Source organism: Gobio gobio (assembly GCF_949357685.1).
Source record: "Gobio gobio genome assembly, chromosome: 16".
In the NCBI taxonomy this organism is placed as follows: domain Eukaryota; kingdom Metazoa; phylum Chordata; class Actinopteri; order Cypriniformes; family Gobionidae; genus Gobio; species Gobio gobio.
The window spans coordinates 52961481-52978980 of record NC_137109.1 but is presented as its reverse complement, the minus strand read 5'-3'; the positions used below and the strand labels follow the sequence as shown (position 1 = coordinate 52978980).

Genomic DNA, 17500 nt, shown 5'->3' with positions numbered 1-17500 from the left:
TGTGGAACACTAGAGAAGATGTTTTGAATAATGTTGGTGATCACAAATAAAGTAAATTACATTTTTGGCTGAACTATCGCTTTAATATCTTCAGTCGTTGTTCTTCTCCCAGCTCTGACCAATGTCCCGTGCATCAAGGTTTAGCACTACATGATCAGTCTCAGTTGTGGAAACACTGAAACGGTTTTATTTTTGTAATGCATTGATGTTATTATTATTATTGTTTTATATGATGTCCATTCTACCACGTCATTATGTTCATGATATTATTATATTTTTTTTTTTAAAAGGCTGATGATAGTTAAACTACACAAAAATATCCCCTCCGCCACATTACAGCCTAAACACACATAGCAAGAGTAACTGCATCTAACATTCATGCACAAACTATTGACAACTAGCAAAAGTGTTTGTTTTCCAGTAGATGTCCGAAATCTTCTGTGCACATTCATGTTTTCATCATGAATTCAACTGAGGAATGTAGATATTTAATGTGAAATTTTCATAAAATGTTGCTTTTTTAAATAAACTTGTATATAAATATCATTAATTTGGGCAAATACATTTTAAAATTGCCAAATGTCCCCTTAAAACTGCACAGCTGAAGAGTAAAAACATTAGACTATTTAAAAAGCGATATTACATGCGTTTAAAAAACAGATATGATTTTTTTAAATAAAATCACACTGGAAAACCCAGAACGGCTGCTTGCATTCAGTTTAAGGAGACACTGGAATTAATTAGTGAACATTAGTATTTTATTATGCAATTGCATTCATAACATGACTTTACCTCCGGCTTTACACTGCAGAAAATGCTCTTCTTATTTAGTATTTTTTTCTTGTTTCCAGTCCAAATATCTAAAAATTCTTAAATCAAGATGCATTTACTAGTAAAATGATATTTTTTTTCTTGTTTTCTGGAGGAAAAAAATCTAAATGAAGTGAGTTTTTGCCTAAAACAAGCAAAATGATCTTCCAATGGGGTGAGAAAAATAATCTTATTTCTGTTTGGGACAGAAACAAGATTTCAATCAGAAACTAGATTATTTTTCTCACCCCATTGGCAGAAAATTTAACTTGTTTTAAGCATAAACTCACTTCATTTTGATTTTATTTTCAAGAAAAAATATCTTGTCATTTTATTTCTCTAGTGAATGCATCTTGATGTAAGAATGTTTAGATATTTAGACTAGAATCAAGACAGAAATGCTAAGTAAGAAGAGCAGTGTGTCCCTCATCTTCTGTCTTCTTTGACACTACAATCCGGCCATCCGTCATCACTGATCCGGCAACTTCACCATGTCTTTTTTGCGCTTTACTTGGAAATATTTTGAATTAATATTAATAAAACAGTATCAGTAATACATTTTGTCTCCCCTATGGATGAGTCTAGCATCTGCCTATGCCTTCTCCAGTAGATGAGTCTCGATGTAAGAGTGTTTCGTTTTCTCTGCTGGAAAACACGACTTTCCTTCTGCTGTCTGTGCAGCTCTTGACCAAAGACCCTGAGCATCGGCCGTCGTGTTTCTCTGATGTCCAGAGCGATCCGTATCTGGCTGATGTCAACTGGGACGCTGTGCTGGACAAATCCGTCCCGCCTGGTTTCGTTCCCAACGTAAGAGGCCTTTACACACACACACACACACACACACACACACACACACACACACACACACACACACACACACACACACACACACACACACACACACACACACACACACACACACACACACACACACACACACACACACACACACACACACACACACACACACACACACACACACACACACACACACACACACACACACACACACACACACCCACACACACACACACACACACACACACACACACACACACTGCCCCTAAACCTACCCATCACAGGAGACATTCTGCATTTTTAATACAACATTGTTTAGTAGGTTTTTAAAGCTATTTGATTTACGGGGACAAATGAAATGTCCTCATGAACCACTTTTATGTTGTAATACCAGTGTAATACCCATGTCATTATACAAATTTGTGTCCTCATAAATCACATAAACAAGCACACACACACACACACACACACACACACACGTCTGATTCTCTCTCTAACACAGAAAGGCCGTCTGAACTGCGACCCCACGTTTGAGCTGGAGGAGATGATCCTGGAGTCCAAACCGCTGCACAAGAAGAAGAAACGTCTGGCCAAGAGCAGAAACAAACACTCCAAGCCACTGGTGCGCTCCTCACATCACTCCAAACCCAACACCACCACCTCCACACCTCACTCCACATACACACCTCACTCCACATACACACCTCACTCCACATACACACCTCACTCCACATACACACCTCACTCCACATACACACCTCACTCCACATCTACATCTCACTCCACATACACACAGCCACATTTAGTGTCCGTCTCCTTGGGGTGTTACAGAGTCAGCTTTACTTCTCTTCTTCCAGCTCAGATCGCTCCACAGGGATAAACACACACACTCTTCAGGCTCATGAATCAGCGTTTAAAGGGGTCATGAATTGAGAAATTACTTCCCTTGAGCTTTTGATATATAAAGATCAGTTTCAGAGCTGAAAACGTCCCTGTTAGTCAAAGAAAAGCTTTTATTGACACCAGGCCCAGCAAACGAGAGATCTGTGAATGTGTAGTGAAGCTCCGCCTCAGCAGAAGAAGACCAACGCCTGATTCTGTATTTATCGGCCGATTTTTGATCAATTTACAACCGTCGGCATATCAGCTATATCACGAGAGAGGCTGATATAACACACCGATGGTTTATTGATGAGCTGTGTGAAGGCACTGAGCTGTAATATCTGCTGCATAATCCAAGATTAATATTCCTGCTGCGCTGCGTCTGAGTTTTAATGTTCATAAAACAACAAAAGACCAACAAACAAAAGAATAAATCGCTCACTCTTGACTAAACTTTCATAAGGATTCATTCCCGCGATGTGGACAACGCAGACAGAATCCAGTCATAAACACAACATTTACTGCATAATGCGGAATGGAATGTTTTGATGAAAAAATCAAACATTGGTCAGTCACTTAAATCAGTCGCGATATACACTAGTGTCTGTGAATATTACGCCCCAAAAAGACTGTTTAAATATGAATCCTGCATGTTTCTCTGTCTCTGTGAATGAATGGAGACGCGCAGCTTCATTTATCCAGAGCCGGATTGCAGAAAGTTTTCTAATATATGCCTGGATTGATTCTGACAGCACTGAATGAGACACTATTCGCTTGTTAGTCTGAGTTCAAAGTCTAAAGTGTGGAAAAATCGGCGCTAAAACTCGTCAGTTGCTCTGTAAACTTTTTATGAATGTATGGATTTGAGCAGCTTCCGGTTTCTCCCTTTAAATCATAAGTTGTGTAGCTCCTACATTTTGGAAGTTTTTATTTAGAAAATAAAAAGTTTTTTCTACACGGTCGAATGGAATACAAAAAATAAAATGTTATTTCCGCCAAAATAAAAGCTCTGTTTAATGTTTGAAAGAAATAAACATTTCTTGTTTTTAAAATAAGTCTCTTCTTCTCACCAAAGCTGCATTTATTTGATTAAAAATACAGTAAAAACAGAAATACTGTAAAATAATATTCTAATGTAAAACAGCAGTTCTCTATGTGAATATAGTAAAGTGTTTATTCCTGTGATCAAAGCTGAGTTTATCATCATTACTCCAGTCTTCATATGATCCTTCACTAATCATTCTCATATGAGGATCTGATGATCAACACACACTTATGATTATTATCAGTGTTGGACAATGTTTTTAGGATTTTTTGAAAGCTTTATTTCAGAGAAATGCTGTTGTTCCCTTTCAGTCGGTCACTACGACGTACGTCGGTATTACCGATGAATTGGGATCACTTTAGAGAGCCCCTATCAGCTTCGAGATTTAGAGAACAGGCCAATGGGCCATTGGCGTGCGAGATTTGCATCTCGCGCTCCGCCCCGCGCCGCGGGTATAAACAGGAAGCGAGAGCATCGCACTGACGTCATTCACTTCGGAGCCGAACGGCGTTGATGAAGCAAGCCTGCTTTTCTAAAAGAAAGCCTATCTGCAAGAGAGATGCTCCAGAGAACGAGAAGGACGCTCTGTGTTGGCGAAAAGGCACAATCAGCGCGACCGCATGTTCACCGCTGCATCAGCATAACAAACTGCTGTTCTCACAGCAACTGTCGGTCTGGTGAGGGCGTTTGTTTCAGTGAGTGCACCACAGGACTGCACTTACCACCTGTGTGTTGCCGCGGTCTTCCCCTGGGTGCTTCAGCACTGTTTAAAGAGCGTTTCCTCACAAAAGAGCAACACGGGTGTGACACTGCGTCTTTTTCAAGACGTCATTCCACTCGTGCGTTTCTGGATGCGGTTGTTTCCTGTCCTGACGGCCACGATCCCTCTCGCATAAACATGTTGAGACTGTGTTCGTGGGTGATCCATGTTCTCTCAGGGGAACGGGATCACGTCGACGCGCTGGTCATCTCGCCTTCCGCGTGAGGGTTTGAGTGTTCAGCGCGCCGTGTGCCGTCTAGCTGCCGAGTGACAGCGCGGGTTGCCACGGCAGCTCAGCGCGCGTCACTCGCCGGCTACGCATGTTGAGACTGTGTTTGTGGGTGGTCTATGCTCTCTAATGAGAGCATAGCCACGTCGGCGCGCTGTTCGTCTTGCCTTTTTCATAAGGGCTTGAGTGTTCAGCGCGCCGTGTGCCGTCTCACGGCCACGCCCACTGTCTCACATGTCTGCTGGTAGCTTACAGATGGGATTGCTGGTCCTAAAAAATAAATAAATAAATAAATTAAATAAATAAAAAAGGACCTACCGTTTCGTTTGGGGCTCTAGCAGAGGACAGATGTCAATCGCTGCATCGGAGAGAGGGCTGTTATGTGTTGAAAATGAAGATGATGCTGAGATTCCCACTATAATAGTGGGCGCTCGTGCTGAATCCGATTCATGCTCGACAGCCATGCTTTCCCGGGTGGCTGAGGCATAGTGCAACGCATAAATCGCCTTGCCTGCCCCTTGCCTTTCCCGGATGTGCGTTGGAAGGCTTTTGCATTATGGAACTATTGGTGCCAAAATATGGAACACCAATAGGGCCATAATCTGTATAAAGTTTTCCTCTCTCTCACTACCCTCATCGGTGGGGTGGCAGTGCCACTGGCAGGCCACCTCCGCCCTGCTTAGGGCATGAGGGTAGTTCTCAGCCGAGGTTGAGCTGCGCACAGCGCTGGCCCTTGGCTAGACGATGTCCAGAAACACCATTGACCCGGATTTGGTTCGGGACTGTTCTTCCCCCGGAGGAGGGCCGGGTAAAAACTATTAGTAATTCTGTTCCGCCACTGGGGTTAAAAACAGCCAGTGGTACCCAAAAATATATATATATTTAAAAAAAAGAAAAAAAAAAGAGAAGAACAGTTCCAATATCTCTGGGTCTCGGGAGTTCAGGAATGGCAGCGTGTGACGTTACAAGCCTCACCGCCCTCATTCTCCTCCCCACAAGAGGGCGAGAATGGCAGTGTGTGACGCTACAAGCCTCGCCACTCTCATTCCCCTCTTCTCAGCGGTGTGTGGACGACAGTGCGTGACGCTATGCCTCGCCGCTCTTGTTCCCCGCTGAGGAAGGAGGTGAGGCAGACCGTGTGCAACGCCACAAAGCCTTGCCACGCTCAGCCCCTCCTTCATTTGGAGAGCGTGCTGGGCGGTGTACAACGCTCCCATGCCTTGTCAGCCTCTGGTGCCTCTCCAAATCGCCAGCAGGGGGTGCCGGCTGTGGGAACGCACTCAAGTGGCCTTCCCACACTCGCACACCCCCTCAGCGGATGCAGGTCGTGTGTCAGACCCAGACCCCTACACGGACCACTCCCATGTCGTCCTGGGGTCCCTGCATTCCGCCTCGCTGCCCTGCTGCGGGTACGTCTGTGGTACCGATGACCCCGCTTGTTCGGTCTCTGGGGGCCTGGCTAGCGCTCCCCAGCCCGTCTCGCTGGGTCATCTGTACCATCAGACTCGGCTTGCGATTCAGTTCGCCCGGCGTCCGCCCAGGTTCGGGGGTGTTCACTTCACGTCTATTGCGTGGGTGGATGCCCCCGTGCTTCAGGCGGAGATCGCTGTCCTACTGGCGAAGGACGAGATAAAGCCGGTCCCTCCAGCCGATATGAAGTCCGGGTTCTACAGCCCGTACTTCATTGTACCCAAGAAAGGCGACGGGTTACGGCCAATCTTGGACCTGCCTTACTTGAACCGTTCCCTCCACAGGATGCCGTTCAGAATGTTAACGCAGAAACGCATCTTCTGGTGCATCCGTCCCCAGGATTGGTTTGCAGCGATCGACCTGAAGGACGCGTACTTTCATGTCTCGATTCTCCCTCGACACAGACCGTTTCTACGCTTTGCTTTCGACGGACGGGCATGTCAGTACAAAGTCCTGCCCTTCGGGCTGTCCCTGTCGCCCCGTGACTTCACGAAAGTCGCGGAGGCGGCCATTGCTCCCATGAGAGAGCGTGGTGTTTGTTTTCTCAACTATCTCGACGACTGGCTGATTCTTGCCCAGTCGCGGGAACAGTTGTGCGAACACAGGGACATGGTGCTTCGGCACCTCAGCCGGTTGGGTCTTCGGGTCAACTGGGAGAAGAGCAAACTCTGTCCCGTACAGAGGATCTCTTTTCTCGGGATGGAGATCGACTCGGTCGCCATGACAGCGCGCCTCACGAGGAGCGCGTCCAGTCGGTGTTGAGCTGCTTGAATACGTTCAAACGCAGTACAGCGGTTCCACTGAAATAATTTCAGAGGCTCCTGGGGCATATGGCAGCAGCAGCCGCAGTAACGCCGCTAGGGCTGCTCCATATGAGACCGCTTCAACACTGGCTACACGACCGAGTCCCGAGATGGGCGTGGCACAGCGGGTCCCTCCGTGTCCAAGTGACGCCGAGATGCCGCCAAACCTTCAGCCCGTGGTCGGACCCTTCATTTCTACGGGCAGGAGTGCCTCTAGAACAAGTGTCCAGGCATTCTGTTGTCTCCACGGATGCCTCATCCACGGGCTGGGGTGCCACGTACAACGGGCTTGCAGTATCGGGTCTGTGGACGGGGCCCCAACTGCAATGGCATATCAATTGCCTGGAGTTGCTGGCGGTTCGTCTTGCTCTCAGCCGCCTCAAAGGGTTGCTCAAAGACAAGCACGTTCTGATCCGGACGGACAGCACTGCGGCCGTTGCGTACATCATCAAACAGGATGGTCTACGCTCCCGCCGCATGTCCCAACTCGTCCGCCATCTCCTTCTGTGGAGTCCGAAGCATCTGAGGTCCCTTCGTGCCATCCACATTCCGGGCCTGCTCAACCGTGCGGCCGACGAGCTGTCGCGGTTGCCCGTGCTGCCCGGAGAGTGGCGACTCCACCCCCAGGTGGTCCAGCTGATTTGGAGTCGCTTTGGGGCCGCACAGATCGATCTGTTTGCCGCCCCGACACGACCCACTGCCAGTGGTACTATTCCCTGCCCGGGGGAACCCTCGGCACGGATGCACTGGCACACAGCTGGCCCCGGGGCCTACGCAAATATGCGTCCCCCCCCCAGTGAGCCTTCTTGCACAGACATGGTGCAAGGTCAGGGAGGACGAGGAGAAGCTCCTCTTGGTAGCTCCGTACTGGCCCAACAGGACTTGGTTCCCGGAACTAGTGCTCCTCGCGACAGCACCTCCTTGGCCCATTCCTCTGAGGAAGGACCTCCTGACTCAGAGACGGGGCACCCTGTGGCACCCGCGTCCAGACCTCTGGAAACTCCATGTCTGGTCCCTGGACGGGATGCGGAGGTTCTAGGTGACCTACCACAAGCGGTAGTTGACACCAACACTTCCGCCAGAGCCCCCTCTACGAGACGGCTATATGCGTTGAAGTTGAACCTGTTCGTCGACTGGTGCTCTTCTCACCGAGAAGACCCCCCGAAAGTGTTCGGTCAGATCTGTGCTCTCTTTTCTTCAAGACGGGTTGGAGCGAAAGCTGTCTCCCTCCACCCTCAAGGTGTATGTTGCCGCTATAGCGCAATCATGACCTGGTTAATGGTTAATTCATTAGGCAAGCACGATCTGATCGTCAGGTTCCTGGGGGGGGCGAGGAGATTAAATCTGCCTCGTCCTCCCTTTATACCCTCTTGGGACTTGACTCTGGTGCTGACGCACTTCAGAGGGCGCCCTTTGAGCCTTTACAGTCAGCGGAGCTTAAGATCTTGTCTCTAAAGACAATACTCCTGATTGCATTGGCCTCAGTTAAGAGGGTAGGGGATCTGCAGGCATTTTCGGTCGACGAATCGTGCCTGGGATTCGGGCCAGGTGACTCTCAGGTAACCCTGAGACCCCGGCCTGGATATGTGCCAAGGTTCCCACTACTCCCTTCCGGGACCAAGTGGTGAGCCTGCAAGCGCTGCCTTCGGAGGAGGCAGACCCAGCCCTGGCTTTTCTCTGTCCAGTTCGCGCCCTGCGTGTCTATGTTGACAGAACGCAAAGCTTAGGACCTCAGAGCAGCTCTTCATCTTTTACGGAGGACAGCATTAGGGAAAGGCTGTCTCCAAGCTGAGGATGGCCCACTGGATAGTGGACGCCATCGTCTTGGCTTATGAAGCCCAAGACGTGCCCTGCCCGCTCGGGTTAAGAGCCCACTCCACTAGGGGTGTTGCTTCTTCCTGGGCGCTGGCTCGTGGCACCTCGCTGACAGATATTGTAGAGCTGCGGGCTGGGCGACACCTAACACGTTCGCTAGGTTTTATAGCCTACGTGTAGAACCGGTGGCTTCTCGTGTGCTCACTTCCCATAGTCAGCAGCTGAAGTGCCCGTTCTAAGTGTCGGCTTGCTGCGCCATTCCCTTCCCCATGGAACGGATACGTGCGCTTATTTCTCCAGTCGAGTTCCCCAGGATTGGCGAACCCTGTTGAGTCCTCCGCACCCCTCGGCAGTCGGATGTGGCGGAGCGTCTGACGCCAGGTCTGGCACTTGTATGCATTGGTGGAACTTGTGTCGGACTGGGGTTCGTATGTCGTGACCCCTACGACGGTCCCATACGTACGGCGAGCTCGTGTCTTTCCCTTGGCAGAGTTTCTCTGCCGTCTCAGTTCGGTGTCGTCCCCCGCCTGTAAAAGGCCGGGGCCGCCTCTGGGACTTCCGTATGTTGAGCTGCCCACGGCCAGCCCATACGTGTTCTCTCCACATGGTAACTCCCTCTGGGCATGATGTGGCTCCTGCAGCGTCCTTCGGGCACGCTTTCCCAGCGTTATCCAATCAGTCTGCTGAATGGGTCTTGCGGAACAGCAGTGTGACTCTCCCTGCGTGAATTTCCCCGCCCGTATCAGAACGGGGTCTGAGGGGCTCTCGCTGGGCACTGGAAGTGGTAGTAACTGTGGCGTTTTCCATTGGGATCCCAATTCGTCGGTAATACCGACGTACGTCGTAGTGACCGACTGAAAGGGAACGTCTCGGTTACGTATGGTAACCCTCGTTCCCTGAAGGAGGGAACGGAGACGTACGTCCCGTCGCCACAGTTCCTTCCATCACTGCATGGCCGAGTCACTGGTTCGGCTCCTCAGTGAAAAACGTCAGTGCGATGCTCTCGCTTCCTGTTTATACCCGCGGCGCAGGGCGGAGCGCGAGATGCAAATCTCGCACGCCAATGGCCCATTGGCCTGTTCTCTAAATCTCGAAGCTGATAGGGGCTCTCTAAAGTGATCCCAATTCGTCGGTAATACCGACGTACGTCTCCGTTCCCTCCTTCAGGGAACGAGGGTTACCATACGTAACCGAGACGTTTTGAACCTTCTATTCATCAGAGAATCCTGGGGGAAAGTGAGCAGAAAAACAGCTCATATCCCAGAGTGAACTGTAGTACTGTAAGACTCTGAATATTAACATCTGATCACTCTTGTTGATTTGCTACTGTTACAATTAAAAACTGTATGAGGATAAAAACATGAAAACCAGACATGATGAAAGCAGCACAGCTACAACTAATACTGGATGTGCGAATTATCAAGGATTGACAATAGTCAATCGTATTGGTAGCACAGAGGGCCCCCAAATCAAATTCTGCTTAGGGCCCCATAATTTAGCCTAACGTTTCCTCTTTCTCTCTCTCACACACACACACACACACACACACACACACACACACACACACACACACACACACACACACACACACACACACACACTGAAACTCGCTGTGTTTTTCAGCCTCTGCCACCTCAATATGAGACACGAATGCATCTCCAGTCACTTCTTGAGCATTTTACCGCTTTATTCGACAAAATCTATCGTCATATCAGAACACACACACACACACACACACACACACACACACACACACACACACACACACACACACACGGGAACTCGAAGCACACGACAACCCGTCAAACTAAAAGATCACTTTAACAAAGTAATTGTGACTGGATTAATGTTGTGCAGAAGAGCTATGTCTCAATGTAATAATAATATATTAATTTAATTTATGCAGTTAAGAATATGCAGTGTTATTTAACATTAAACCTACTTAAAAAGCACTGTTTATTTCATATTTTCTGTTGTGTATATATATATATATAGATATAGATATAGATATATATGTTGGCCTGGTGAATGTTAAAAGGATCCAGAGTATGTTCATTAGAAATTGTTTGATAATGCAGCAATAAACTAGCTAGTAGGCTATGAGTTAATAATGTGTTTTTTTTTTTGTTTCTTTAAAAACACTATTTTAAATGACAACATTTCTAATAAGAGGGCAAGTGACAAATATCGGCCAATAATTGTTTGTTAAAATCGGTATCGGCCCCAAAAAATCCTATCGGTGCATCCCTATTCTGTAGCCCCGCCCACCGACTCACACATAACACACGCCTGCATGCAGATAAACTGCAGCGAACTTCCAACTAATAAACATGCCATAAGCATCCTTCAGATTCCAATATTAGGCATGCATGGTTGAACTTAATTTTGTTTGTTTGTAAACGAGAGACTGGATTTGCAGACAGGATGAGATTAAAAACGATGCTGTGGCTTCTGGATCCGGCAGGAATGAAGCAACACACTTGTGTGATAAAAAACGTGTTTATATGCATGGGCTTCAGAAGCAAATAAATGTGTGTGGGTCCTCTCTCAGAAAATCTTTACTGGCGTAGATGGCATTTACATTAAGTCCCAATATATCGATCGGCTTGTTTACTAAACGTCTGGTTGGGAAAGAAATGAGGGAAATCCCCGTATCATTGAGAGCAGCAGTAGTGTAGGGGTCAGGGCCCGAGGTTCGAATCCGCCTTTAGCTGAACTCACTCTACTCCCTTTTTCCTCACATATCAGATCGGAAAGGCATTTATTTTCAATAAAAATGAAGAAAATATTAGAAAAGTGGAAATAAAGCGTCTAACGTGTTTAACCCTCTGGGTTCAAAAATTACTCAAAGCGTTTTATAATTTTTAAAAAAATCGTAGCTTCATCGGAATGGTCTGAAACTTGGGGACTTTATTGGTTCTTGGTATATGAACATCCAAAAAAAATTGCGGACAGGATTTGAAAAGTCTAAGTGGTCGTAAAAAAAAAAAATTCACACTCAGGACCTTCGGGTCAACAATGACCCCCATAGGAAATGAATGGAGAATTGGCAAAAATATGAAAATACAGAGTTTTTTTTTGCATACAATCTACAAATCAGCCAGAATGCAGAAGAAAAGACTCAACAGTGAAGATCTCTAAAACATCAAGAGTGCAAAACACACAAAAAAACTCACACACACACTTATACACACAAAAACACACACACACACACACACAATTAGCTTTTGGAATGGCACGCATTGATTTGTGTGTGCGTGTGTTTTTGTGTGTATTAGTGTGTGTGTGTGTGAGTTTTTTTGTCTGTTTTGCACTCTTGATGTATTCTCCGATGGGTCTTGTCCTGCACTCAATGGTTCCGCCGGCCATGTTTATATGTGACTGTGTTGCATTGATCGTTTGAGATCTACTGATGATGTCAGACAGACCATAACTAGCGGTGAGTATCCTCTGTATTTGAGGTGCTGTTGGCTCATTGTGCTGCGATTCAGCATCAGACTCTCAGAAGTGTACTCGCGGGGGAGCTGAAGCTCATTATAATATGCAAAACTGTTATCCAATCACAGCAGTGGGCGTTTACTTTCAAGTCTTCAGTGCGGCACGCCCATAAAAACAGAGCGTTCCAGGAGAGAGGCTCAAAACCAGGGCGGAAAACAGACCATTACTGATCATGATGAGGTTTCTGAATATAAAAAAACACACGGACGTCATGAGTTGACCTCACAGAAAACAGGATAAACAAATAAAAAAGCCAGTTCATGACCCCTTTAAATTATAATCAGAATGTCAATTGTAAAGATCCTGTTGAAGGAAGTGAACTATCGCTTGACTCTTGACTCATTCTGAATACCCCAATGTGATGAGTGTGATCAGTGTGTGTGATCAGTGTGTGGTGTGTGTGATCAGTGTGATCAGTGTGTGGTGTGTGTGATCAGTGTGTGATGAGTGTGATCAGTGTGTGTGATCAGTGTGTGGTGTGTGTGATCAGTGTGATCAGTGTGTGGTGTGTGTGATCAGTGTGTGGTGTGTGTGATGAGTGTGGTGTGTGTGATCAGTGTGTGGTGTGTGTGATCAGTGTGTGATGAGTGTGATCAGTGTGTGGTGTGTGTGATCAGTGTGGTGTGTGTGATGAGTGTGAACAGTGTGTGGTGTGTGTGATCAGTGTGTGGTGTGTGTGATCAGTGTGTGATGAGTGTGTGGTGACCTTTGACATGTGTCTCCTCTCAGCCGACGCACATGCAGACGGGTTTAGACGCGCTGACTGAAGACTTCATGGTCTTCAACAGAGAAAAGTACGTCAAACCTTCCCTTCATTTCCCTCTGATGAGCTTAAGATGATCTGTAGAGATGCAGTTTAGCACAGAAATATGCGTTTGTGTGTTTGGTAGAAATACCTTCAGTGCGAGTGGACATGCAGTGACGTCTGTCTGTCTGTCTGTCTGTCTGTCTGTCTGTCTGTCTGTCTCTCTGTCTGTCAGGATGAAGCCGGTCCCTCCACCACAGACGGACAGAAGGACGGCTCCTGAACGCTGATCATCATCTGTGTGTGTGTGTGTGTGTGTGTGTGTGTGTGTTGTCCTCCGCAGACGTCCAGGTCATCTTCCTGAAGCCTTGTACAGAAATCTCTCCTTTCCAGAGCTTCATATGAAACACACAGAGAGCCAAACCACAGACCACACATCTGTTACGTTTATTAGAAAAGCTTTTCTCTTCAATAAAAATGTGTAAATATGAATCTCAGAGTCATGGAATGTGTCCTAGTGTCACACCTGACGATCACCTGACCCGATCATCTCAGAGTCTCTGAAGGAACACTGTGATTGGACACAAACAGGAAACAACCAATCAGCTCTCAGCAGACGCTAACATCAGTACGCTGTAGAGCCGCCCATGATAAAAGAACAGTATATACAGAGAAAGACACGGTCATAATGACGTTCCCATAATGCTTTGCGGTGTAGTCGTCACGTGTGTTGTTGAGGAGCCACACTGGCTTTCTTAAAGTTCAGGAAACTGCGTTTCTTCTTGCGTGAGCGAGTGTGTGTTTGCAGCAGCGCTGTAGGCGGAGCACAGCGGAAAACAAACAGCCGCTCTGAGGCCACGCCCACTGGCCACGCCCCCTCACCATCACTCATAGAGGCGAGACTGTCCGGAGCCACGCCCACAGGACACGCCCCCTCACCATCACTCATAGAGGCGAGACTGTCTGGGGCCACGCCCACTGGACACGCCCCCTCACCATCACTCATAGAGGCGAGACTGTCCGGAGCCCCGCCCACTGGCCCCGCCCCCTCCGTCTCCATTGGCTGATCTGGCAAAGGAAGGTCTCGGATGGGCCGCCGTCTCCTCGGAGTCTCCCGAGTGTGATCAGAGCCTCCAGCGCCGGACAAAAGCTGGTCCAGGAGCTTCTGACGCTTCTTCAGCAGCCTGAGGAACACACACACACGCTCAGAGGTTATAAACACACACACACACACACACACACACGCTCAGAGGTTATAAACACACACACACACACACACGCTCAGAGGTTATAAACACACACACACACACACACGCTCAGAGGTTATAAACACACACACACACACACACACACACACACACGCTCAGAGGTTATAAACACACACACACACACACACACACACACACACACACGCTCAGAGGTTATAAACACACACACACACACACACACACACACACACGCTCAGAGGTTATAAACACACACACACACACACACACACACACACGCTCAGAGGTTATAAACACACACACACACACACACACACACACACGCTCAGAGGTTATAAACACACACACACACACACACACACACACACACACGCTCAGAGGTTATAAACACACACACCCACTCAGAGGTTATAAACACACACACCCGCTCAGAGGTTATAGACACACACACCCGTTATAGACACACACACACACCCGCTCAGAGGTTATAGACACACACACACACCCGCTCAGAGGTTATAGACACACACACCCGTTATAGACACACACACACACCCGCTCAGAGGTTATAGACACACACACACACCCGCTCAGAGGTTATAAACACACACACCCGCTCAGAGGTTATAAACACACACACCCGCTCAGAGGTTATAAACACACACACCCGCTCAGAGGTTATAAACACACACACCCGCTCAGAGGTTATAAACACACACACCCGCTCAGAGGTTATAAACACACACACCCGATCAGAGGTTATAAACACACACACACACACACACACACACACACACACACACACACACACACACGCTCAGAGGTTATAAACACACACACACACACACACACACACACACACACACGCTCAGAGGTTATAAACACACACACACACACACACACACACACGCTCAGAGGTTATAAACACACACACACACACACACACGCTCAGAGGTTATAAACACACACACACACACACACACACACACACGCTCAGAGGTTATAAACACACACACCCACTCAGAGGTTATAAACACACACACCCGCTCAGAGGTTATAGACACACACACCCGTTATAGACACACACACACACCCGCTCAGAGGTTATAGACACACACACACACCCGCTCAGAGGTTATAGACACACACACCCGCTCAGAGGTTATAGACACACACACACCCGCTCAGAGGTTATAAACACACACACCCGCTCAGAGGTTATAAACACACACACCCGCTCAGAGGTTATAAACACACACACCCGCTCAGAGGTTATAGACACACACACACCCGCTCAGAGGTTATAAACACACACACCCGCTCAGAGGTTATAAACACACACACCCGCTCAGAGGTTATAAACACACACACCCGCTCAGAGGTTATAGACACACACACACCCGCTCAGAGGTTATAAACACACACACCCGCTCAGAGGTTATAAACACACACACCCGCTCAGAGGTTATAAACACACACACCCGCTCAGAGGTTATAAACACACACACCCGCTCAGAGGTTATAGACACACACAGTTTAATGTCTCAGTTGTGTTTCTGACTGACCTGTCTCCCTCTCGGTGTCTGTGCTGAGGAGAGTGAGACAGATCTCGGCTCAACACGTCCAGTCTTAGTCCGTCTGCCAGAGACACACAGCTCTCCGGCCCTCCCCTACACACACACACACACACACACATACACACACACGCACACACACACACACACACACACACACACACACACACACACACACACACACACACACACACACACAGACAGACGGGTCATACACATGTTTGTTTAATACTGTATGTGTGTGTGTGTGTGTGTGTGTGTGTGTGTGTGTGTGTGTGTGTGTGTGTGTGTGTGTGTTACCCTGCTCCGGGTCCTAGTGCGTCCATGAGTGACAGCAGTTCTCCTTCAGGTACTGTAGGAAGCAGGAGACGCAGGGCTTTGTGGAGATCAGGACCAGCCACTAGAGCCTGCCTGACCAGCCCTGCTGTGAACACCACATCCTAACACAACACACACACATTAAAGCAGACAGACAGACAGACAGACACTCAGACAGACAGACACTCAGACAGACACTCAGACAGACACTCAGACAGACAGACAGACACTCAGACAGACAGACACTCAGACAGACACACAGACAGACACTCAGACAGACAGACAGACAGACAGACAGACACTCAGACAGACAGAAAGACAGATAGACAGACGGACAGACAGACAGATACAAAGAGACAGACAGACAGACGGACACTCAGACGGACAGACAGACAGACAGACAGACACACAGACACTCAGACAGACAGACACACAGACAGACACTCAGACAGACACACAGACAGACACTCAGACAGACACTCAGACAGACACTCAGACAGACACTCAGACAGACACTCAGACAGACACACAGACAGACAAACACTCAGACAGACACTCAGACAGACAGACAGACAGACACTCAGACAGACAGACACTCAGACAGACAGACACACGAAAGACAGACGGACAGACACACAGAAAGACAGACAGAGAGACAGACAGACACTCAGACAGACAGACAGACACTCAGACAGACCGACCGACAGACAGACACACAGAAAGACAGACAGAGAGACAGACAGACGGACAGACACTCAGACAGTCAGACACTCAGACACACACTCAGACAGACAGACAGACACTCAGACAGACAGACACACAGACAGACACTCAGACAGACAGACACTCAGACAGACAGACACTCAGACAGACAGACACTCAGACAGACAGACACTCAGACAGAAAGACAGACAGACACTCAGACAGACAGACAGACAGACAGACTCACAGACAGACAGACAGACAGACAGACGGACAGACACTCAGACAGACACTCAGACAGACACTCAGACAGACAGACAGACAGACAGATAAATAGATAGACAGACAGACACTCAGACAGACTCTCAGGCAGACGGACGGACAGACAGACACACAGACAGATAGACAGACAGATAAACAGATAGACAGACGGACAGAAAAACAGACAGACAGACAGATAAATAGACAGACAGACAGAAACTCAGACAGACACACAGACAGACGGACGGACAGACAGACAGACAGACACACACACACACAGACAGATAGACAGACAGACGGACACTCAGACAGACAGACAGACAGATAAATAGATAGACAGACAGACACTCAGACAGACTCTCAGACAGACGGACAGACAGACAGACACTCAGACAGACAGACAGACAGACAGACACAAAGACAGATAGACAGACGGACATACAGACAGATACACAGAGACAGACAGACAGACAGACAGACGGACACTCAGACGGACAGACAGACACACAGACAGACACTCAGACAGTCAGACAGACAGACACAAAGACAGATAGACAGACGGAC

At 47.9% G+C, this 17500-nt stretch overlaps 2 protein-coding genes across 3 annotated transcripts in view; one reads left to right on the top strand and one right to left on the bottom strand.

Annotated features, from left to right (window-relative positions):
- Positions 1 to 2488, top strand: part of LOC307140120 (serine/threonine-protein kinase 32B-like) — a gene marked incomplete at both ends in the record, with an annotated part of 25101 nt that extends 22613 nt beyond the window's left edge. The window contains 2 exons of the mRNA XM_079839365.1: positions 1492 to 1617; positions 2111 to 2488. Coding sequence (XP_079695491.1) covers positions 1492 to 1617; positions 2111 to 2488 — 504 coding nt within the window. The remainder of the gene's footprint in view (positions 1 to 1491; positions 1618 to 2110) is intronic.
- Positions 2489 to 13272: 10784 nt separating this feature from the next.
- Positions 13273 to 17500, bottom strand: part of LOC307140384 (limbin-like) — a 66151-nt gene continuing 61923 nt past the window's right edge. For both annotated transcript variants that reach the window (XM_079839894.1, XM_079839895.1), the window contains exons 20-22: positions 15956 to 16095; positions 15647 to 15751; positions 13273 to 14039 (exon numbers count right to left, since the gene is read on the bottom strand). In XM_079839894.1, coding sequence (XP_079696020.1) covers positions 13577 to 14039; positions 15647 to 15751; positions 15956 to 16095 — 708 coding nt within the window. In that variant the 3' untranslated portion in view covers positions 13273 to 13576. The remainder of the gene's footprint in view (positions 14040 to 15646; positions 15752 to 15955; positions 16096 to 17500) is intronic.